This window comes from Nilaparvata lugens, chromosome 14 (assembly GCF_014356525.2).
Source record: "Nilaparvata lugens isolate BPH chromosome 14, ASM1435652v1, whole genome shotgun sequence".
Classification (NCBI taxonomy): domain Eukaryota; kingdom Metazoa; phylum Arthropoda; class Insecta; order Hemiptera; family Delphacidae; genus Nilaparvata; species Nilaparvata lugens.
The window spans coordinates 19,659,480-19,685,047 of NC_052517.1; the positions used below are offsets into that span (position 1 = coordinate 19,659,480).

At 37.1% G+C, this 25,568-nt stretch overlaps 1 protein-coding gene across 1 annotated transcript in view; it reads left to right on the forward strand.

The window, feature by feature from the left end:
• The window catches only part of LOC111056750 (dnaJ homolog subfamily C member 16), a 50,731-nt gene that overhangs the window by 14,451 nt on the left and 10,712 nt on the right, over window positions 1-25,568 (forward strand). Inside the window, exons 7-12 of the mRNA XM_039441004.1 lie at window positions 62-263; window positions 5,200-5,428; window positions 10,216-10,493; window positions 14,556-14,755; window positions 22,208-22,438; window positions 24,737-24,838. Coding sequence (XP_039296938.1) covers window positions 62-263; window positions 5,200-5,428; window positions 10,216-10,493; window positions 14,556-14,755; window positions 22,208-22,438; window positions 24,737-24,838 — 1,242 coding nt within the window. The remainder of the gene's footprint in view (window positions 1-61; window positions 264-5,199; window positions 5,429-10,215; window positions 10,494-14,555; window positions 14,756-22,207; window positions 22,439-24,736; window positions 24,839-25,568) is intronic.

Here is a 25,568-nt window from a genome sequence, read left to right on the forward strand (position 1 = left end):
TTATCTAAATAAATTTGGGAGAGGAATAGCACAAGGTTAGGTTATTATTTGTTGTGTGTAGGTTTGTGCAGACAACGAGTGCAGACACAGTTGGCATTCGCACCCGTTTCCAGACGCAACCAGACAAAGACAGTCTGCTGCTGTTCAACGAGAACACAGAGCAGCCGGTCGCATCAGTCAGTATGGCCGACATTCCCAAGCAGACTATTCACGACATCATCAACAACAACCAGTATCTACTACTGCCTCGTCTCTCCTCACAGGTAAATCCGAACCTTGCTTCATAACCATAGAGAAACAATAGCATAAGTAGATATGCTATGGTATAGGGCGTTTATGTCGCAACTTTTACTGTTATCTCAAGCCGATAGTCCACGTAGTTCTTTCCTGTGAAGCTTTATGACGCTGGTAGTCTCTCATACTGTGCCGTTCATACACTCTTACCCGGTCAAAACAGTAAAAATCGACGATAATCGACAGTAATCGGCTTGAGATAACAGTAAAAGTTGCAACATAAACGCCCTATACCATGGGATATCTACTTACGCTATTGTTTCTCTATGCTATTATGTAGGTGTTCACACGTTAGTAGGAAACGTCAATATAATAAATTATATTTTACTGGTCAAGAAATAGTTATTTGTGCAACTAGTGCGCAAAGTGACAGTTTGCTGCATCGAAAGAAACGTTTACGCCCGAGCCATAGGCGAGGTCGGAATGGTTTCGGAATAGATTTCCTAATAGGATATAGTTTCAAATTCAAATCAAATTTTATTGCCTTACTAAAAGTTTTCACAAATAAATACAGATTACAAAATTTAATATTTTAGAATAAGATGTATAATTTTTAGCATAATAATATACTAATGGGGCGAAACCAGCAAAAGCACAGTTTGAGTGTCGGTGACGAGTACCAAAACAGAAAACGATACTATTAATTCCAATAGAAAAACTTTGATTCAACAAGGTAAGCTTATAACTTATGATTGGTTTCTTGTATTTTTGCTGTTCAAGTGAAATTTTTGAATGTATTGAATTTTGAACTATAATAATTATAACTATACAATTCAATCAAGGTGAAAGTGGGGAATAGTTATTTGTGCACCTAGTGCGCAAAGTGACAGTTTGCTGCACCGAAAGAAACGTTTACGCCCGAGCCATAGGCGAGGTCGGAATGGTTTCTTGAGTGCAGCAAACGAACTTTGCGCACGTATTTCACATTAAATTTTTCCTACAGTTACCATTGAATATGAAAAGTGGGTAATTATGGGTAAAATTGCCTGAATAATGTAGTAGTGTTTGAATGGCGGGGGGCAGCTGTGTGGTGTGTGCTGTGGTGGCACTGTGCTGTCGTTGTCCTTGGTTATAATATATAATGAATAATAATTAGCGCGTTGTGCTTGGTTGCACCTCTGCTCACTATAGCAGCCCACTCACTGTTACCAACTTAATTTTGATTTTGCTGCACTGGTGCTCCATATAACCTACTAACTATTTTGCGTTGTCATGCTGCAAATCTGGAGTACGCAAAGTACTCACTTTGCGCACTAGTGCGGAAAAGTGATTCTTTGCAGCCTGCAATCAGTGCAAAAATGGTCACTTTTCAGGGTATCTGTAGGAAATAGTTATTTGTGCAACTAGTGCGCAAAGTGACAGTTTGCTGCATCGAAAGAAACGTTTACGCCCGAGCCGTAGGCGAGGGCGGAATGGTTTCTTGAGTGCAGCAAACGAACTTTGCGCACGTATTTCACATTAAATTTTTCCTACAGTTACCATTGAATATGAAAAGTGGGTAATTATGGGTAGAATTGCCTGAATAATGTATGTGTGTTTGAATGGCGGGGGGCAGCTGTGTGGTGTGTGCTGTGGTGGCACTGTGCTGTCGTTGTCCTTGGTTATAATATCTACTTAATAATTAGCGCGTTGTGCTTGGTTGCACGTCTGCTCACTATAGCAGCCACAGCAGTCACTGTTACCAACTTAATTTTGATTTTGCTGCACTGGTGCTCCATATAACCTACTAACTATTTTGCGTTGTCATGCTGCAAATCTGGAGTACGCAAAGTACTCACTTTGCGCACTAGTGCGGAAAAGTGATTCTTTGCAGCCTGCAATCAGTGCACAAATGGTCACTTTTCAGGGTATCTGTAGGAAAAAATATTTTCCAATGATTAAATAATACATTTCCATTATTGATATTGAATATTTTGTTATTAACTATATATTTCTACATTGTTGTAGTATGATGTGGGAACAGTGTGGAGGTAGAAGAGGATAGCGCTTTCTGCTTTGTGGAATGATAGACAAGGATAGCAACACCAATGTTGATCAAATACTGTAACGTGGACATTACTATATAAGGGAATTAAGTTCAGTTATATTTTTATTTGGTTCTTGCTTCTTTTTAATTATTATTAAACGAAAATCCCAATGAAATGATGTAATTCACCCCGAAGACTTCTGCTACTCTAAATATTGACAACAGGGTAAACAGATAGATGAAAATTCAAATAGCCATTTGAATAGTAATTTGAGTAAAGGTAAATCATCACCTTGCTTCATATCAGGGTATAACCATAGAGAAACAATAGCATAAGTAGATATCCCATGCTATAGGGCGTTTATGTCGCAACTTTTATTGTTATCTCAAGCTGATAGTCCACGTAGTTCTTTCCTGTGAAGCTTTATGACGTAGGTAGTCTCTCCCCGATTTTTACTGTTTTGTTGGGAGTGTAAGAGTGTATGAACGGCACAATATTGATTGATTGATTGAGTACTTTATTTATGTAGATTACAATATTTACTGGCTTATACACTTATATACAATAGCTCACAATACAGCAAAATTATAGATGAATTTACATAATATAGACTAAGAAAATAATTATTGAACTGTATATGATATGAAAAAGCAATTTGTAATATAATAACTATAGATAATAATCATATTGTTATGCATCTACATAAATTGGCGGAGCTTTGGACATATCAATGTCCAATATTCTTTGAGAGACTACCAGTGTCACACAGCTTCAAGGGAAAGAATTACATGAACTATCGGCTTGAGTTGACAGTAAAAGTTGCGACATAAACGCCCTATACCTTGGGATAATCTACTTATGCTATTGTTTCTCTATGGTATAACGTTATTCATTTATAGGTCCCGCCAAACTATACGTAACTATACATTGAGAAAACCTTGGTACTATCTCTCGTCAAGTAAATTAGTGCCTTTGACATGTATGGCCGGTTACAGAGCACAACCGTCAGTCAGTGCGTACGTCAGGTTCATATCAGGTTTCCTGTGAAGCTTTATGACGTAGCTAGTCTCTCCGATTTTTACTGTTTTGTTGGGAGTGTAAGAGTGTATGAACGGCACAATATGAGAGACTACCAGCGTCACACAGCTTCAAGGGAAAGAATTACATGAACTATCGGCTTGAGTTGACAGTAAAAGTTGCGACATAAACGCCCTATACCTTGGGATATCTACTTATGCTATTGTTTCTCTATGGTATAACGTTATTCATTTATAGTTCCCGCCAAACTATACTTAACTATACATTGAGAAAACCTTGGTACTATCTCTCGTCAAGTAAATTAGTGCCTTTGACATCTATGGCCGGTTACAGAGCACGACCGTCCGTCAGGCTCAACTCACACTTACGCGACTCAAGTCGAGAAGAGGCAGTGTTTTCTCGACGCAGCATGATGTGCTTTCAAATGGCGACACTCAGACCAGTCGATTCAAGTCTCCGCGACCTCACGACTGTGAGACTTAGTCGAGCGTCGACTCGACATGTTGGTCGAGCCTCGACTTGAGTTGCGTAGTACCAAGCATTTTTAATGAAAGTGATGTTTTATCATTCTAGATAAGACAATAATATTCATAATAATTATTATAAAATTTGAGGCAAAGGTACTTGGAGTAGTGCCGGACTCTGAACTCTCCTGGCGACCTCATTTAGACCAGCTAAAAAGCAAACTAAACTCAGCAGTATTTGTTCTTAGAACCGTGAAGAAATTGCTGGATGCAGGAACGCTTAGAAGTGTTTATTTTGCTGTGTTCCATTCTCTTCTTTCATACGGTGTCATTATATTTTGGGGCAATTCAACTCATGCAATACATACATTTAAGGGCACGCCACACCAAGCTCGCTACCGCGGCGGTAGCGAAGTTTTAAAAATCGCTAGCCATGTATTCAGGTTGATTGCGCCACACCGAGCTCGCTACCGCGGCGGTAGTACGGCGCACTACCACCTACGACCGCCTGCTAGGCGATTCAACAAAAGTTCGCTGAGAGGTAGTACGGCGGACAAAGCGAGCTCAGTGTGGCGCGCTCAACCTGAATACATGGCAGGCGATTCGAAGAGGTAGCGCATGCGCACCTCTCCTCCTTGCAACACCACGCAACTAGTACGTCTCACCCCCCACTACTAGACTCACTACTCGGAGACTACCGCTAGCAGACGTTTTTCGGTGTGGCGTGCTCAGCCGAGAAAACTACCACCAGCGGTACTACCTCGGCGGTACTGGCGAGCTTGGTGTGGCGAGTCCTTTAGGATTCAAAAGTGGGCAGTTAGAGTGATGGTGGGTGAATCTATTAGAGCAAGTTGTAGAGATTATTTCAAAGAGTTGAAGATTCTCCCACTACCAGGTGTGTATGTTTTAGAGGCTCTTTGTTTTATTGATAGGAATAAAGATAGGTTCAATATAGGAGAGTTGTTCCACTCATACAATACCAGATATAGACAAAACCTCAGAGACGAGTCATCGAACTGGTATGTATGAGAGGGGGGTAAAGAGTGCAGGAATTCAGCTTTATAATTCATTGCCAACACGCATAAAAGCTCTTACAGGTGAAAAGTTCAGAATTAAGGTGAGGGAGGAGTTGTTGCAGGTTTGTCCTTATTCCAGTGAGGAATTCTTTTTGCATTATAGAATGCAAAGATTGACGACTTAAATTATAATTGACAAATTCTTATACCCCTTTCATAGGTGGTCAGTGGGATGAAAAAAATGAAATGAAAAAAAAATGTTACATGCGCAGAATTGCCCCTTTTGCAACCTTCTTGTTATGTCATCACCTGTTAGTAACCAGCCTAAATAAATTGACGTTGCACCGTATTTCTAGACAATATTCTAGAGTTTGATTCTGAATTTGTTTGTCTTGATTGTTTGTTTGTTTGTTTGTGTAGGCGATGTTGGACGCCCTGTGCCCGGTTGGCTGGTGGCGTTCGAGGCGACGCCTGTGCGTCGTGCTGGTCTCACAGGAGTATGCACCCGAGCACCAGGCGCTGAGGCAGACGTTGCGACGCATCGCTCAGGAGTACAAGGGCAACGCGGGTCAGGCGCAAGAGCACAGGGTGCGATTCATGTACGTCTATCAGGAGCGGCAGGCTGAGTTTGTCAATGCGCTCACTCAAGGTAATTCACAAATGAAACCTATTGTTTCTTATGGGGGTGTTCACACATGAGCTGAAAATGAAAACCGTTGTTTGTTATAGGGGTGTTCACACATAGGCGTAAAATGAAAACTGTTGTTTCTTATGAGGGTGTTCTCACATAGGCGTAAAATGAAAACTGTTGTTTCTTATGGGGGTGTTCACACATAGGCGTAAAATGAAAACTGTTGTTTCTTATGAGGGTGTTCTCACATAGGCGTAAAATGAAAACTGTTGTTTCTTATGGGGGTGTTCACACATAGGCGTAAAATGAAAACTGTTGTTTCTTATGGGGGTGTTCACACATACGCGTAAAATGAAAACTGTTGTTTCTTATGAGGGTGTTCTCACATAGGCGTAAAATGAACACCGTTGTTTTTTATAGGGGTGTTCACACATAGGCGTAAAATGAAAACTGTTGTTTCTTATGAGGGTGTTCTCACATAGGCGTAAAATGAAAACTGTTGTTTCTTATGGGGGTGTTCACACATAGGCGTAAAATGAAAACTGTTGTTTCTTATGAGGGTGTTCTCACATAGGCGTAAAATGAAAACTGTTGTTTCTTATGGGGGTGTTCACACATAGGCGTAAAATGAAAACTGTTGTTTCTTATGAGGGTGTTCTCACATAGGCGTAAAATGAAAACCGTTGTTTGTTATAGGGGTGTTCACACATAGGCGTAAAATGAAAACTGTTGTTTCTTATGAGGGTGTTCTCACATAGGCGTAAAATGAAAACTGTTGTTTCTTATGGGGGTGTTCACACATGAGCTGAAAATGAAAACCGTTGTTTGTTATAGGGGTGTTCACACATGGGCGAAAATGAAAACTGTTGTTTCTTATGGGGGTGTTCACACATCGGCAAAAAATGAAAACTGTTGTTTCTTATAGGGGTGTTCACACATAGGCGTAAAATGAAAACTGTTGTTTCTTATTGAGGTGTTCACACATAAGGCTGAGGGTAAGTCCAAGAGAACGGGGTACGCTTCATGTACGTCTATAGGTGCGTACAGATTTACGCGCTGCGAACATGAGCAATTCATTTTTAAACAGCTGATGTCAAGCTTTTTATATCTATATCTTATACCGTTTCTGTAAAAATACAGATATAGTCAGCTGATTAAAATTGAATAGCTCATGTTGGTGGCGCGTATATCTGTACGCACCTTATCAGGAACGGCAGGCTGAGTTTGTCAATGCGCTCACTCAAGGTATATGCGCTCACTCTGAAAACTATTGGCTCTCAATAGAATAGATTTGTTTGTTTGTTTTTAAAGCTTCCCAGAGACTCTAATCAGAGTATAGGAATTGTCAAAAATTTATAATACATACAGTATTACAAAAAAAGAAGAAAAAAATCACACAAAGGAACCCTCTCTACACACAAACTCTTCTGTGGTATAGAATACTCCAAGCATCAAAAAACTTTTTAATTCCTTCTCAAAAACATTGACATCTTCACAATTTTTCAAGTGAGTAGGAAGCTTTCTAATAAATTTAAGGCCCATATATGTCGGTTTTTTCTCAAAAAGAGCTGTTCTGTGATACAGTGAAGCATTGTCTCCTCTATTTCTAGTATTGTATCCATGTGAATCAGCATTTCTAGTCATTGTCTTTCTTCTAACATGCATAATCACCTCATAGATATAAATAGAGGGAACGGTTAGTATGCCTAATTCTTTAAAGTGGTTCCTACAGGACTCTAAAGGCATAATACCTTTGATCGCTCTAACAGCTTTTTTTGGAGCTTGAACACCCTCTCCAAATTCTGGCACGACCCACCCCACACAATAATGGCATAGCGGATGTGTGACATTATGAGTGAGTGGTAGACTGCCATTGTGAGTTTGGTATCATTCAGTCTTCTTATTTGTCGGAGATGTTAATTGACCTGGGCTGTTTAGGACTACTTGTAATGAAATACTTGAAATATAAATCCCAGTACCGTTTTTGAATAATTATTTTATCACATGTTTATCAGACATTCATGCCATTTGTATTTCTATCTCTACATTTCAATGTACATTAGGTGTCATCAAGAATAAAATCCCAGCTATAAAACTAACTGATAATTCTATGGACCACACAAATAATCATCACTCATAATAAGTAGTATCACATCCACAGGCAAATTGAAAAATTCTTCTTCATTATAATTATATTATAATGGGTTCTCTGTAGCAGCTTTTCAACCTGTGTTTTAAAACACAATATAAACAATCCTACAAATGATAATAAATAAAATATATAAACAAACCTAGAACTTATGATAGTAAGATTTTGTTCAGTGAATTTGATGTTAAAACTATACGACAGTTATATCTTAGTTGCATAACAAATTACAGTTTTAAATACGAGCATAATTCCCCTCTAGCCGATGACATAAATTATAATCTTAGACCTAATACAATAAGAAAATATGAAATATATAACACCAACTCAGCTCTTCTTAGAAGGCAACTTTACTTCAACTTTAAGGCAACATTAGCAGTAAATTCATAAATATACTAGAAAGTGAATTTCCACTTAATAATTTCCGAAATAATAAACACAGAAAAAGAGCCATAGAGGCATGGCTAAACTTGAATTATTTCCAATGGTTGACTTTTATACAATAATCAACTTCATATTATAAATTATATTTTCGAACACTTCATACGCTAGATTCAAGTTTATATATTACATCCCTGATTAAGCTGATTTACGACTCACACTGGCGCACAAGGAATCTTCCTTTTGCCGGTGTTTTTGCCTCACCTACTGTACTTATGCATGTGATCATAAATTCAATCTTCATTTTAAAACTATTGTTTGTAATGTAAAGGATATCATTTCGTTATTATATCTAATTAAAGAAATGTATGTATCTTGGTTTAAGTGCAGTAGCATATACTTATATTTATTTTTTGTAAAGCTTTTTTGTATTTTGTTATTGGCAAATAAATAAATCATTAAAACTTTTGGGGGTATTCACACAATGTCATGTGTAGTATTATAAAAACCACTGCTTCTCATGGGAGTGGAGTGTTCACACGTGGGTAAAAAATGTAAACTGTTGATTGTTTTGGGGGTATTCATACATAAGCTAAAAAATGAAAGCCATTGTTTCTCATGGGGGTATTTACACATGTGCGAAAAAAAGAAAACCGTTGTTTCTTATGGGAGTGCTCACACGCGAGCTAAGAATCAAAACTGTTGTTTCTTATGGGAGTGTTCACACTTTTATAGAAAATGAAAACTGTTGTTTCTTATGTGGGTATTCACACATGAGCTATTCTGTTCTATTATACCAGACATTTCAATCATTTAGCACCAAAATTATATTATAATCGACTTCCTGCAAACCGTAAACAGATTAATCATTATTATTATTATTATTACAATTTAGTTGCGTAAAGCCACACAGATTAATCATCCTAGAAAGTTCAAAACAATAGTGAACAATTGAACAATTGGTTGTTGAGCAAAGGAAGACAGAACATAGAAAACATTATTTCAAATACAACTAACCACCCAATGACTTACTAAACACCAACTAATTACTAATTCGCTCAAAAAAACAAACAAAACCCACTCTAGAACATGGTAGGCCATAGTGGAGTAGGTCAATTTCCTCACAGGAAACACTAAACATGTAGAGGACACATTATAAGAAATTTTTATTGTCATTAAGCAACATTGGCAATAGACAAAGTCAAAACTATACTAACATTATGCAAGTCAGAAGGTTATAAGTTAATGTGATTAAAACTATATACGATATACATTATATAAACACATAAACATAACTACTTCTAAAGTAAGCCCAGAAGAATTCAAATATTCATCACTATACAAACAACAGTACAAACAAGGCCCTGTCAAAATGTTAAAACAAGAAAGAGGAAAACTAACTATTGTATGTAATATTGTAAACTATCTAATATTTTCTGTAATTGATGTAGGCCTAGTAGTTTTAGTTTTTTGGGAAATAAACATTTGCTTGTTTATTTTTTTTTTCAATTTTATGACCACATAGGATCACTGTAGTCTCTGGTTAGTCCTCTTTCTTCGTTTATTCGCTTCAATTCTCTTCCTTTCTTCCCAGTACCTTTTCATTCTGTCAGATCTTTCTTCTCTCAATTCATCTGAACAAAACTGTTGCCTTCTCCTAATTGTTTTTATAGATAAGATCCTCTTTCTGTCAGTGATGGTTTCCCTATAGATTTTTGTGCGATTTTTGACATCGTCAATAGTTAAATTTAGTTCCGATATGTCTTTTATTATTTCCACAAGCCAAGGAATTGTGGCTCTGTCTGTTTCCGCACTCATGAATTTTTCAATAAGTCTCCTTAACAATCGATTCGCTGGGGCTCTGAGAATATGTCCAAAGAAAGAAATTCTCTTTGTGCGCATTGCGTCAGTTATTGGTTCAATTTCTCTATAAATCTGTTCTCTTGGAAAGAGTCTGAACTGGTTATCAACTACATGTTTTTTGTTTATGCAGGTTCTAAGAATCCGTTTTTCAACTCTTCTTATAGTTTCTTTAATTCCATTTCCATCAATATTGAAAAGTGTTTCACTGCAATACATTGCTTGTGATCTTAGAACTGCCTTGTAATGTTTCAGTTTTGTACGAATGGAAAGACTTTTTCTCTTATAAGTGTCCCTAGTTACATGCTGTCCCTTGGAAAGCTTTGAAATTCTGGCCTTCCATGAGGCCTTCTCACTAAGATTATATTTATTTATTATACTGTATTCTATTTGATGAAGACTATAATGATGATTGCAGGAAGTCCGCCCTCGACAGCAGAAGAGCAAGAGGCCGCCGCCGACCAGAGTCGGCCAGGAGGCGAAGGTGGTGGCCATGACCAAGGAGATGTAGGAGACGGAGGTGAAGCGCTGCTGCACAACGTGGCCATTCTGTGGCGCCGCGACCAGTCGCACATCAAGTTTGAGTGGCTGCGCGATCAGCGCGAGAGCCGAGGCAACCAGCAGCCCATCAACTCCTACAACGAGACCAAGCAGCGTATCGAAGCCGCCATTGATCGCGTCTTGCATACTAATCAGGTATCAATTATTCAAAACTATTTATTCATAATCATTACGTTACATCAATTTTGGGAATAATCCCATTTGACAGGTAACTTGTCAGTACTAATACTAATACTATAATACATACAATCAAAAAATAAAATATCTATTCAGGAAGTGGTCAAGTATCATTAAGGAAGGTAATGATATATATTATATATATAAAAAAAATCAATTTTCCTCCACCTACTGGCTAAAGTACTTACTTTACTCCCTGAAACATAATACTAAAGTGTCACTTTTTCGCCCTCGGTAGTAAAAAACAGAAAAACTCCCTAGGGAGTAAAAGTGACTCCATTTAAATAACATGGGGAGCATCTCTATTTTGAAACTTACATTGTAATAGGTTAGAAGGTCTAAGCTCAGATGAGAAAAGCATAAAGAGGTGTCTGTCATTGAGTCAACTGAATTCAATACCACAACCAGAAATTTGATCAACTCATGAAATATATGTTTGTATGATATTATATTCTTAATATAAGTAGACGATAAAAATTTATACAATTTTAAAAATATCTTATTCTATTCAAAATACCAGCCAACAAATATTTTTGATCTGCAATTCAAATCTGAACCGCGTGATCTGGAGTCAGCCATTTTTGGTAAACACCCAGCTGATTGTTACAACTTTAGCCGATAGATAGCGCAATCGGCAGTGCCAATCAGATGACCGGTTTTAAAGTTTTAGATTTTAGGTTATGTTGTTAGGAAACATTGTCACCAATACGTAAGTTATTAAAATGATTTTATTTGCAGTTTCTATAAAAAAATGTAGATGGAGGAAAAATGTGTACATCACGAGCGAAAAATACTTTTTCTCCCTCAGGAAAATTGTTGCCCTCGGCTTCGCCTCGGGCTTCAAACTTTTTCCCACAGGGAGAAAAAGTCGTACTTTTCACTCTAGATATACAAATAACTAATTCATAATCATGTACAGATACATTAGGAACGGTGTCGATATACAAAACAAACATAATTTGAAAATCACTTTACTATGGGCTACTTTATTCAAACTAATAAAAACAAATTGATCAGGATTAAAATTTAACCGGCTTTTGTGCAACTGGGCCTTTGTGAGGGAACTTTTTGCATTCCTCTAGGAATTAATCTCAATTTACTGTGATTAGATGGAACATCTCTGTATGAATCTATATATATAAAAGCGAAAAGGCACTCACTCACTGACTGACTCACTCACTCGCTCGCAGAACTAAAAATCTACTGGACCAAAAACGTTCAAATTTGGTAGGTATGTTCAGTTAGCCCTTTAGAGGCGCACTAAGAAATCTTTTGGCAATATTTTAACTCTAAGGGTGGTTTTTAAGAGTTTAAAGTTCGTCTTTTAGCATGTATATTCTTCTTATTCTCTTAATTATATAATTGAAAAAAGGCCATATCATATGTTAATATAGAACTATAATCTAGAGAGAGTACCTCTTCGAAACAGTTGTTAACTGGTAACTAAATTAATAATTTTGTCAGGTTGGCATTAAGTTGAATTTGTTAGGTTGGCACCAAGTTGAAGATTGAAATGCATTTATCGCGGAAAAAATTATTGGGCATTGCTACTTCAATCAGAGCTATTCTTGGGAATATTATATTACTAGCCGTCAGGCTCGCTTCGCTCGCCATATCCGTTTAGCCAGACGTTTAGTCTGGACCCCCAACTGGATCGTCCTAACATGATAAAAATGCAGGCGAGCGAAGCGAGCCTGCTGATCTCACTCTTGGACGATCCAGTCGGGGGTCCAGGGGGCGGAGCCCCCTGGCTAGACGGATATGGCGAGCGAAGCGAGCCTGACGGCTAGTGTTATTATAATATTTCTTCTCTCGTAATATTTTTTTATGCTTTTGTACTCCAGAGCGAAGCTCGGTCCCCGATATTTATTGTTTACGTGGACCTCAACACAACACAGGCATAAATGACAGATTAAAGTATTATTGAACTCATTTGAACCTTTTGAAAGGCAATTCTAACTACTCTTATTTGCATTGATTTGTTTACGTTGGCAGCAATTGGTTAGTATTTTTACGATTGGTGACAAATAGACAAATGTTTTGATGAGTCACAAATCTGAGAGAGAGAGTGAGTGAGAGAAGCAAAGAGAGAAAAGAGTTGAAAAAAATGAGAGTCTAAAATTAAATGCCTCCTCTTTCAGTTTGTAAGGTTTTGAATGTACTAGCATTTGTCAAAGTGCTTCTTTAAAGGTAACTATGGCTCTTATTGTATTCTAATAGGAACGATAATTCCTTTCTAATTATCTGTATCATTTGTGTGGTTTTGTTCTTGTTCTATAGTGAGGTCCACGTTATAATGGCAGTGTTTGATTAGCAATGGTGTTGCTATCCTTGTCTATCATTCGACAGAGCAGATAACGCTATCCTCTACCACCTCCACACTGGAGCAAGATAGGATTTTCAGCATTGCCTCTGTCTTCTATAGAGGAGAACTGATACCGGTGTATGTGATGTAATATCAACTGTTCATTCTTTCTTTTCTTCTTTATTAATTTATACAATAAGTACATCATCGAAATGATAGGGGGAGAGAAAAGATAAGGTAACCTTGTGCTATTCCTCTCCCAAATTCTTGTTTAAAATACAGCAACGTTGCCGATCCTCTGTCATGTCAATGCCTTCTATAGACGGTAGCTGATACAGGTTTATTGATGTAACTGTTCATTCTCATTTAAAACAATCAATTATACTTTATTCGCCAAGAAAATATATTTTTCAATGATGGAATTATCTATTTTCGTAATAAATTAAGATTGACTAGTAGTTCTGTGAACAGTAGACTCATGCAGTATTCTCATCCACAAGTACCTGATTGAAATTATAGACCTTATGGAAATACTGCAATAGACTGGCTTCTCCACACATCTGTGTAATCACTTGTCAGCTGATTTATGATGAATAATTCTATAGTCTGATTTTTACTCTAATATTGGCGTATGGAGGAGGCTCCTTTTTCCTTTTATATTATCCTTGATATGCAAAATTTCCAAAAACCTTTTGTATACGTCGACGCGCAATTAAAAAAGGAACATACCTGTCAAATTTCATGATAATCTATTACCGCGTTTCGCCGTAAATGCGCAACATATAAACATTTAAACATTCAAACATTGAGAGAAATGCCAAACCGTCGACTTGAATCTTAGACCTCACTTCGCTCGGTCAAATATTTTTTCAATTAACTAAATATCTACATTGTTGTAGAATGATGTGGAAACAGTGAGGAGGTGGTAGAGGATAGAGCTATCTGCTTTGTGGAATGATAGACAAGGATAGCAACACCAATGTGAATCGAATACTGCCATTACAACGTGGACCTCACCATAGAATTTGTTCAATGATATGAATGATATAGTGAGGTTCACGCTATAATGACAGTGTTTGATTAGCTATGTTATTGCTATCCTTGTCTATCATTCAACAAAGCAGATAGCGCTACCTCTTTCTTGCTTTGTTCTGTTGCCAGATCGTCTTTAACAATGTAGAATTAATAATTAATTAACAGAATATTTCATCTTAACTATGAAAATTCATTATGAAATTATTGAAAAATATAATTTCTTGCTCAAAAAATATAATTGATTATTTTAAACGAGAATGAACAGCGAATATTACATCAATAAACCTGTATCAGCTACCGTCTATAGAATGCAATGACAAGACAGAGGTTCGGCAACGTTGGCCTCCTATCTTCCTCCAATGCCATTATAACGTGGACCTCACTATAGAACAAGAACAACCACATCATAATACAGTATCAACACAATGTGATACAGTATCGCCACACATGATACAGTATCAAATCGATATGATACAATACCATCTCAACTTAATGATTTGATATGTCTGCTATCTGCTTTGTGGAATGATAGACAAGGATAGCAACACCAATGTTAATCAGGTGCTGCTATTATAACGTGGACCTCACTATAGACGTTGTTCAATTTAGATTGAATGTAATATTGATTGATTGATTAAACGATCAATTGATTGTAATATTGATTGATTGATTGATTTCAGCCGCTGGCACACGAGGCGGTGGTGGGTGAGCTGATCGACGAGCACGCACAAGGCTTTGTGATGAGGCTGCTGCAACGTATCCTATTCAGCTACGAGTCTCTGCGAGAGTCACTCGGCAAGGAGCACATTCTGCCTGCCATCTCGGTCTTCGCCACAGTTATTGCCATACTGTCAGCTGGCTATCTCATGGCCTACCTCATGTCAGTCAATTTTCACCTTAATAATATTCATTTCGATTTGAAAACCATTGTATCTCATGGAGGTGTTCACACGTTGGCAGGCAATAATTACAGTGGTTTGTTATGGGGGTGTTCACACGTTGGCAGGGAATGATTACTGTGGTTTGTTATGTGGGTGTTCACACGTTGGCAGGGAATGATTACTGTGGTTTGTTATGGGGGTGTTAACACGTTGGCAGGGAATGATTACTGTGGTTTGTTATGGGGGTGTTCACACGTTGGCAGGGAATGATTACTGTGATTTGTTATGGGGGTGTTCACACGTTGGCAGGGAATGATTACTGTGATTTGTTATGGGGGTGTTCACACGTTGGCAGGGAATGATTACTGTGGTTTGTTATGGGGGTGTTCACACGTTGGCAGGGAATGATTACTGTTGTTTCTAATGGGGGTGTTCATATATATATCTCATTAGGAAAGGAACACATTCTGGCTATATCATGGCCTATCTCATGTAAATCACTAACATCATACAGAAAAAGATAGCTTAAATAAGAAAAATAATGCCATGCTTTGTAGAATTTATTCAGTTTGGAAGTTTTGTGTCAATTTATGGTGTTGTGTATCAAGTTGATATGATACTGTATCATGTGTGGTGATACTGTATCATTTATGGTGATATCCCATAGTATTATAGTCTAAATAGAAAGAAAAATAGAATAGAATAGAATAGAATAAGTTTTAATGTAACCGCTTCTGAGGTCTTCAGAAGCATTACCTCCGTCACAATGTACAGCAAATGTCACACATACAATACAATAATTGGAAATATACTATTCTAAAAGAACTACAATATCATGATATATTAATATCATGTCCAAACAAAAGTCCTAGCCAGTTCATAGAACTCCTGGAAAGTGTAAATGGGGTTACTGATTAGGAATATCTTCAGCCTCTGCTTGAAAACTAGATTTGGCAAACCTCTAAATTGTTCAGAGAGCATATTAAAAAGCTTCACACCAATGAATAGAAATGTTTTTTGCGTGCTAGAATACTCGTAGCGGCTGGTGATCAAATTATTCCTGCCTCTAGTCTGATGCTCATGGGATACTCCCTGCTCAACAAAACCATTCAAATTCTCCCTCACATAGGTCAGACACTGAAGAACAAAAATAGAGGGAAATGTCAGTATTTCTAATTCTTTGAAGCTCTCTTTGCATTGAGCGCGTTTTGGCAGACCACAAATAAGCCTGATTGCCTTTCTTTGGATACGAAATAGTTTTGAGCTATATGCCTTTGACCCCCACAGTACAGCACCATAAGACAGGTGTGACTGAATGTGAGCAAAGTAAACTACCTTTAGAACATCAACACTGACACAAGTCCTTAACTTTCTTAATATAAATATTCCTCTATTAAGCTTTCCAGCGGTTTTATCAATGTGCCTGGACCAACTCAAACAGTTGTCCAGAGTGAATCCCAGAAATTTGGCTTCCTTTTCCGCATCTACCACCAGCAGTCTCCTATAAGTGAATCTCAAATCTTGAACCTTGTTGGAGTTCACACACAGCAAGTTTGAGTTGCACCACCTCTCAATTGACTGAGTAACCTCTTGTGCAGCAACATTCAGGGAAGCCTCTGTTGGCGTGCTCAGAAACACACAAAGATCATCAGCAAAAAGATAACTCTTAGCTGGAGGGTCAACTATAGTTGGGAGGTCATTAATGTAGATTAGGAATAGTATTGGACCTAATATTGACCCCTGAGGAACCCCATGAGAGACAGGCAAGTACTGAGATTCTGATCCATTGAATGCAACTTTCTGAAAACGATTGCTGAGATATGATTCAATCATCCTTATGGATCTGGACTGAAACCCATAGAATAAGAGTTTATCTAGTAGGAGTTTGTGAGAAACCGTGTCAAAAGCTTTCGACAAATCAAATAACTTAGCCTGAGTGAAGCACTTATTCTCTAAGGAGTCCAAGCAATCCTTATAGAGATCCTCAGCAGCTCTAATTGTGTTTCTCCCCACTCTGTACCCAAACTGAGAGTTACTAAAAAGACCATTAATCTCAAAGTAGTTTACTATTTGCATATTCAAAACACTCTCAAGAACTTTGGACACAGTGGTGGTTATATTTATCGGCCTGAAGTTATTTAAGTCGGATTTGCAACCTTTTTTATGGACAGGTAAGACTTTACTCAATTTTAAAGTCTGTGGAAAAACACCATCAATAATTGAACTATTCACTAAATTTATCAAAGGATCTATAATATAATCACAACCCATTTTCAGCATTTTTGGACTTATATCATATACATCTGTGCTATTGCTGGCTTTCATTTTCCCAAGAACACGAATAACATCGTCTTTTTCAATCAATTCAAATTCAAACTTAGAAGAGGGTTTACAGTAACCAGAATTTAAAAAATCAATTGGACTACTTGCTGAATTCCTACTTTCAACCTCAGCAACAACTTTACTAATATTTTTTATGAAGAATTCATTGAACTGGTCTGAACTTAATGGACTTTTGTTTTTCACCAACAATGATTTACTAGACTGTTTTTTAATTACATCCCAGATTGCCTTGCTTTTGTTCTTTGATTCAGAAATTATCTTGTCATTCTTATTTCTTCTGATAGTCTCTAGTTTGTCCCTAAACTCTTTTTTGTTTCTCTTATATTGTATTTTTATGTCATTATTACCAGTAGCAAGGTAAGCGCTGTACAACAGATCACAGGTGTTCTTTATAGCGAGCAGTTCTAGATTGTAAACCTTACTGGGTTTGGGAGCAGTTGATTTAATTTTAAGTATTTTCAATGGAAAAGCTGTATCTACTATTTTTTTCAATGTATCTAGAAAGAATGACGTTTTCAATTCTAAATTATTCTCTACATACAAACTAGTCCAATTCATTTCAAATAAAATATTTTGGAAAACTGAAATGTTATTATCGTTTATGTGCCGTATTGTCTTCGTTTCATTAATATTTCCTTTCGTCTGTTTAGTGGAGAGAGTATTCCTGATAACCAGACCCCAATGGTCAGAAAACCATGTTCTCACAACTTCACATGTAAATGAATTCTCAGGAATCGTAGTTACAATGTTATCAATACATGTCCCTCCATTTAATGCATTGGGCCTAGTTATACTATTGAAACCCACCCTGAGACCAAATGAAACTAGAAGCTCTTTTAACCCTTTAATATTATTATCATCACTCATGAAATCAAAATTGAAGTCTGCACATAAAATAAGTCTGTCAGTGTATTTGAAGGCATTTTCCAATACCCCACTTAGTCTTTCCAAGAATATTTCTAAATTATTGTTGTCAGTGTTTGATCTGTACAGGGATAGGACTATAATATTTGTTTCCAATAACTGCACAGCTGTCACTTCCAATACCATTTCTACTGATAACTTGTTTATACTTTCAATTTTTTTGTATTTTAGACCATTCCTTACATATATAAGACACCCACCATGCTTCCTGTTACCCCTACAGTAGTCATTACCAACAACATACCCATCAATGCCAAAGAATTCCACCTCACTAGGCTCCAGCCAAGTCTCAACAATACAGGCGACATCGACATTGAGTTTTCCAAGATAATACTCTACCGAGTCCAACTTGTTCCTGATGCATTGGACATTCCAGTGAAAGACTGTCATTTCTTTCTTTTCATAACTATTGTTTTTATCTGAGGAGAATCTAGAATCAATAAAATTATCCACTATATCTACATAATCTAAACATGGATCTCTATGTTTTTTGTTGCCTCTAAAAAAGATCGAGGTCTTGTAATGACTGGTATTTCCATGCTTGGAGATGGAGGCCCAGCCACAACCAAACAAGAGTCACTATCGAAAGATTCAACCGCAGGAAGGACAATAGAAGGAGGATTGCCAGCCGAGACAGGAGAAACAGTCCGCTCTCTTCCACCACGCACCCGAGCACCCACCAATAATTCCAACAAATCACCTGCAATTCGTTTTTTTCCATGTATATTCAGGTGTAACCCATGTCCAGTATGAAATCGTGCCTGATAGTTCCATACGTTAATCATACTAAGAGAAAACTCATGTGAAATCGACTGAACGACACCATTAAAAAACTCTATACATTTGTTGGTGTGTGCTCCCGCCTTCAGATCATACCTGTATGGGATTGTCGATAGAACCAACTCCACCTCAAATCACCAATCACTTTGCGGAGTTTTGTCACACAATTAAAAATATCACCCTCAGCAGAGGATTCATCAAAGCTATTTGTTCCCCCTATAAGAACAATTGTGTCATTCTTTTTTATCTCACCTTGCTTGAAAGACGATACAATGCCATCCAAAATAATATCAATTGGTGTGCTAGATGCAATAAACGATTTGAACTTTAAACCAGACAATGAATTATTCCTATCCAACAGCTCCCTCAAGCCTCTCACATGGCTGTCTCCCCACAGCCAAACATTGCGACAATTGTCAACAGGAACTTTGAAAGACGTATTCCTCAAATGAGCAATACTTTTTACCTTTTGTACATTGAAAACAGAACTCATCATGGAGCATGAATGAAGAAAACCCTTCAGCACCACCCTAGCTCTCTCGACATTGGTTTCCATATCCAACAGTAAGCGTCCATTTTCCTTCAACTCAGACTGCAATTTGGAAAATCTATTAAGAAATTGTTTTTTCTCGCTGTACATCCCCTCATTCTGAACAACACTAACAGCATGGCAATCGGTATTTTGATTGATATTGTTTGATTCAATCATACTCTCATCCACTATCTCCGTTTGAACTCCAAATTCCCTAACCTCTGCTCTATCATTGAGTTCCATGATCAACTTGTCATTCATGATAGAACGGTCTAAAGCCGCATTTCGCTGTACCAATAAACGAGAATTCTCCTCCAACAAAAGCTGATTCTCAATCGTTAGCTTTTCAACAAGATGATAACATCTTACACAGACTTCTTGAGAAACAGATTCATCCATCCTATCGTTGTTGATACTTTCTACAGCCTTTTGACCGCTCAATAATCCCGCCGCATCGTATAGCTCAGCCTCTTTGACCTGAGAAATAGGGGTAGAAGACTTTGACGCAGAATCACGAACTGAAATAATAACACTATTATTTGCTGAAAGCAGTGACGCATCATCACAGACCAAATCCTCATAAGTGGAATCATTGTTGGTCTGGGACACATCATCACAATGGGGAGAATGAATGTGAGAACTGGACTGACTCATATCTACAATTTTTCTAATTTTACTATCAGTTTTGATAGTAGCTTTGCAGTCCTTTGCAAGACAGCGCCAATGTATATTACCTAATGAATTAACATTTGTTTTTCGGTAAGAAAAACTATTAAAGGTCAGTTTAGGATTTCCTCTGTTAGTTTTTCCAACAATAAAGTCAGCCATTCCTTCCTCTATCCAGAGTCAATAGTAGATTAATTAAATAATAGGTTCTGGTAATAATAAACTTTTTTATGTCATAATACCATGAGTTGAGACGAAGAAAAAAAATAATAATATAAAGTAATTAATATACAAAACTGTAAGTAGGTACGGATATGAATATTTTAGCTATCTATACAAGAGTAGTGTAGATCATTATTTGATAGTCACCACTCATTACTAGACACTTGTAATGGAATTTTATTTATTCTATTCCTCAATCAGAAATAGTGCTAAACTGAATTTATCTATTATAGAATAACAAGGGAAGAAGTCAGTACGTTTAAATTGAAACTGTTGAGAAAAGTTGAAAGATTATATAATGTGAGAGCTTTTTCAAAACAAACTCCACTGTGATGCTAAAAATGAGAAGAGCTTGATTAGATCACTTGACTGGAAACAGAAACACAATATCTTATCATAATGAATTGTTCAGAATGATGTTGTTTATTCCTCAATGAAAGTTCTGTTTTGATAAGGAGCCGCAGACTTCAAAATTCAAAAATATTTTCATCACACGAAGAATCGAACAGCAGGTTACAGGCTACGGAGTAGATTCTCTTCGTTCTGCAGAAAGGATTACTCATCAAACAAGAAATTAGTTCCGTATCATCCGATATGTATCAAATTCAATGTATCATCCATCCACACAGAGACCCAAGATTAACTGATGTATCATAGATAAAATATAGTTATATTCTTAATATAATAGATATTAACGATGACAGTTCAGAGTTGAATGACATGCAGAGAAAATTGTTTAGTGTAATGCGAATTATCAAATTTGAATGTTCAAAATAGGACAACGTTCCAAAGTTAGCAGAATGATGTCAGGTCATCAGGTGTCTTAGAACTGTCAAAAACCAGATGTTTCGCCTACTATCAGCTGACTCAGATTCCCGCCCAAAAAGTTTCTTTAGGTTATGTTGAACCGGCTTCTTGTGAAACTACGTCAATGACACAGCCAACAAGTCAGTTATCGATAACAATAACAATCATTGAAACAACAAGTCTAAAATTGAAAAACGAAAGCACTGATTTACTGTTCTATGTGCAATGGTCAGGTAATAGGTTAGTTTGTAAGAAACGAAACCTAATTAAAATTCACTTGGCTTCACACCAAAACTATTTGCTCATTCACAACAAGAACACTTGACAACTGATCTCCAACACAAATATAAAACGAATATACTTTTTTCAATAGAACAAAACTAAATAAAAATCTCAGTACCATTTTTGAATTATTATAATCGCAACATCAATATAAATAGATGGAATAATTCAAAAAGGGTACTGCGATTTTTATTTTTCTTTCTATTTATATTACAAGTGGCCCTATACAGAAAAGAGATATTATAGTCTATTTTGCAAATTTCTTCTCTGAATACTGTCTATAAAATTAGTGTGTTGTTGGGAGTGTGAGAGTGTAAAGGTGCGTACAGACTGTCGCTCTGCTCCGCAACCGAACGTCACTCCAGCAGAGCGATTGATGATCGACCGGCGAGCAAGAGTGGTTCGACCGGGGAACGCGAGAAGATCTAACATCTTCCGTAACGTTCATGATGAGTGTGTGGGCGGTGCGACTGTGGTTCGATGGTGGTACGAGGGCGGTACGAGGGAGGAGCGTGCTCGGTGCGGGTTGGAAGCACGAATATGTGTACGCAGCTTAAGAAGGGCACAGTATGAGAGACTACCAGCGTCACATAGCTTCACCAAAAACAACTACTAGGACTATCGGCTTCAGTTAACACTCACATTTGCAACATAAAAGTCCTGGGATATTTTCTGTATGCTTTTTTAAAAATATTTTTAATTTTGATTTGAAAATCATTGTTTCTTATGGAGGTGTTTACACGTTGTTTGGAAATGAATACCGTGGTTTCTAATGTGGGTCATCACATATAACACTGATGAATATGAATCTCAAGAATGAAGTTTTAATGAAATCTATTATTCACTAATAACATAATCTAATAATAAATTGTTGTATTTTTTCGAATGTTTTTAGGCGCCTGGAGGAGACGCGTGTTCAGGAAGAGTACCAGTCGACCAAGCGACACTCGTCGAAGCGACAGGCGACAAAACGACGCGACAGCGACAGTGTGCCGTTCGCCGCAAGCGATAGCAACGCCACGTCATCAACAACATTCGGTTGCCATGGCAACAACAATAACAACAACAACAACCAACAACTCAAACTGCACGAGATGCGAGCCGAGACTTTCAACGGCCTGGTCAGGTGAGTGAGAGTGCGCAAGTCAATAAATTTACAGATGGAAATAGATTAGAAATGGCATTATTTTGTTCAAATGCTAATCTATATAAATAAAAATCGAGCCTCAAATTTTTATATTCAATAACTTTTTTATGTGTGCACCGAATTTGATTATTTTTACTTTCCTTGCCCTATTACCATAGGTAAGGAAAGTATTGCTTTCCGAAAAAAATTAAGGTACCCAAATTTCTAAATTTCTATACGTTTCAAGGTCCCCTGAGACCAAAAAAGTGGTTTTTGGGTATTGGTCTGTATGTGTGTGTGTGTGTGTGTGTGTGTGTGTGTGTATGTGTATGAGTGTATGTGCGTCTGTGTACACGATATCTCATCTCCCAATTAACGGAATGACTTGAAATTTGGAACTTAAGGTCCTTTCACTATAAGGATCCGACACGAACAATTTCGATCAAATGCAATTCAAGATGGCGGCTAAAATGGCAAAAATGTTGTCAAAAACAGGGTTTTTCGTGATTTTCTCGGAAACGGCTCCAACGATTTTGATCAAATTCATACCTAAAATAGTCATCGATAAGCTCTATCAACTGCCACAAGTCCCATATCTGTAAAAATTTCAGGAGCTCCGCCCCATCAATGCAGATAGACTCCCAATTATCAGGCTTCAGATACAATTGAAACAAAGAAAATCAAGTGGAGTAGATTGAGCATGAAAATCTCTACAATTAATGTTCAGTAACATTTTCACCTAAAATTGAAAATAAGCTTTAAATTCGAGAAAATGTGATTATTCAATTGCAAATTAATGTTGATTCTATTAAATCATTCACTGTGAAGAGATAGCTGCAGACCTCATGTGTGTCTCCAGCGTTATTGCCCTGTCACCAGCTGGCTCAAATATTTGAATAGTAGACTTGAGATGCGCGGGAACACTAGCGTCAGGTGATCAATTTTCATAACGGCAAGGAATGTTGTGTGAGTGCGCCACACACAGAAATAAAAATCAGCTGTTATAATCATTGCGTCATCCAACAGCCGTCGGTAGATAGTAGACAAGAGTGTGTGCTGCTCCATAACCGCCCATGTATTTTATTCCAAACGCCCCGACTAAAAACAAAATGACTGATGTGTGTGTAACCATCCAGCTGTGCGGCCTCAGGTTAAAGACTTACATGCTCTAAACACTTTGCTTTGCTTCGAATAATTGTGCTGTCTTCGGTGTTCAGAATTGATTGATTTGCAGTTGGAAAATTATCTATATAGATGAAATGCCGCATCGCGCCTCCTCAGGTGTGCATCCACCTAAAGTAATGCATGAGATGCATTAAACTAGTCGACGGTACGAAGTTCGCCGGGCCAGCTAGTTAATGAATAAATATTACTAATAAAAATCCCAATTAAATTCTGTAAATCACCCCGAAGACTTCTATTCAAATATTGACATCAGGGTGAACAGCTAGATGGAATTCGATGAGTGCTACTATACTAAAATTATGTGTCAGCCTGGGAATCGAACCCAGTACCTCCTAATTGCCGGTCAGGAATGCTTACCCTCACACCAAACTGACAATCTCTGGATAGCAGCGCCCATTTTATACGAAGCCATAGCGGCCAGCCAGTCTACAGATGGGAATAAATTGGTAGTTGCATTTGTTCAAATGCTTATTACATATTGTAATGCTAATTACATAGTGTTATACAGCATTTAATTGGAATTTCGTTTAATAATAATTATTAATTAATGAGCGTTTGAACAAATAATGCAACTTCCAATTCATTTCCATCTGTAGATTTATTTTAATGTTTACCATTTCAATATGGTCCAAAAACACATATCTGGCCACATCAAGGATAGCTCTATCAGCTTTGTTGAATGATAGACAAGGTTAGCAACACCAATGTTATTCATTCATTTATTCATTCATTTATTGTATAAAATATTATAATCATAATACAATTATGACATTGGAGGAAAAACTAGGCTGAGCCTGTACTATTTCTCTCCAAAAATGTTGATAAAATGTAAATGTTGTCCAAAAGATAAGGTTATGTAATCACACACTGCTCCGTTACTTGATTTTCGGTCCAGGAATGATGATTTAAAATTTTGAAGGTTGATTTTATACTCTAAATGAATCATAGAATGTATCACAATAAATTAAAAACTTTAGAAATATTGCACTTATTTAAAAAAAATTTAATACAAAATCAAAAACTTACTGACTATTTTAATGTTGATCAGTTGCTGCCATTATAACTTTGACCTCACTATAATTGATTGTAACGTTGTGTTGCGTTGCTTTGCAGGTTGCTTCGGCCGGGTTGCCGTACGATTCTGTTGCTGGTCGACACACAGTCGCGGGCCAAACTGTTACCTAAGTTCCACAAGATTGTCTGGCCCTATCGCAAGTGAGTACATACGAGTATTTGCACTTTTATGGCTTATAACCATAGAGAAACAATAGCATAAGTAGATGTCCCATGGTTTAGGACGTTTATGTCGCAACTTTTACTGTTATCTCAAGCCGATAGTCCACGTAGTTCTTTCCCGTGAAGCTGTGTGACGCTGGTAGTGCCTGTCGTGCATGGAATACACTTCCTGTTTCTATCAGGTCTATCGAGAGCCGAGCGAGCTTCATCCTGACTTTAAAAAAACATATTTTGGAACAAATGACTGAAACTGTCCGGCCCTAGAACGATCACATGACAACCATCCCTCACCCATTCCACCAATATAAACCTTCAAACCATGTTATAGAACGAATTGTATATATATATATATATATATATATATTATATAAACTCATGTTATTTCAATTATCCACTGCATACTGCTGTATATTACTGAAAGTTGATAACCCTGATCTACTTTCAGCCTACTACATTTTATTAATCAATTATTTGATCTTATCTACCTATATAATTATTTTACTTTATCAATTTTCTGTTTTTTTTCTCTTTAATATTCATATTGATTGAAACTTTTACAATATTTCCATTAATAAATAAATCCTTAGTTTAAATAACGAAATTAACTTTTTGGTAGAGAGTTAGTGGGGAGGATATTTTTAATATTCTTTCCGAAGAATGGACATTGATATGTCCAAAGCTCCGCCAATTTATGTACATGCATTACAAT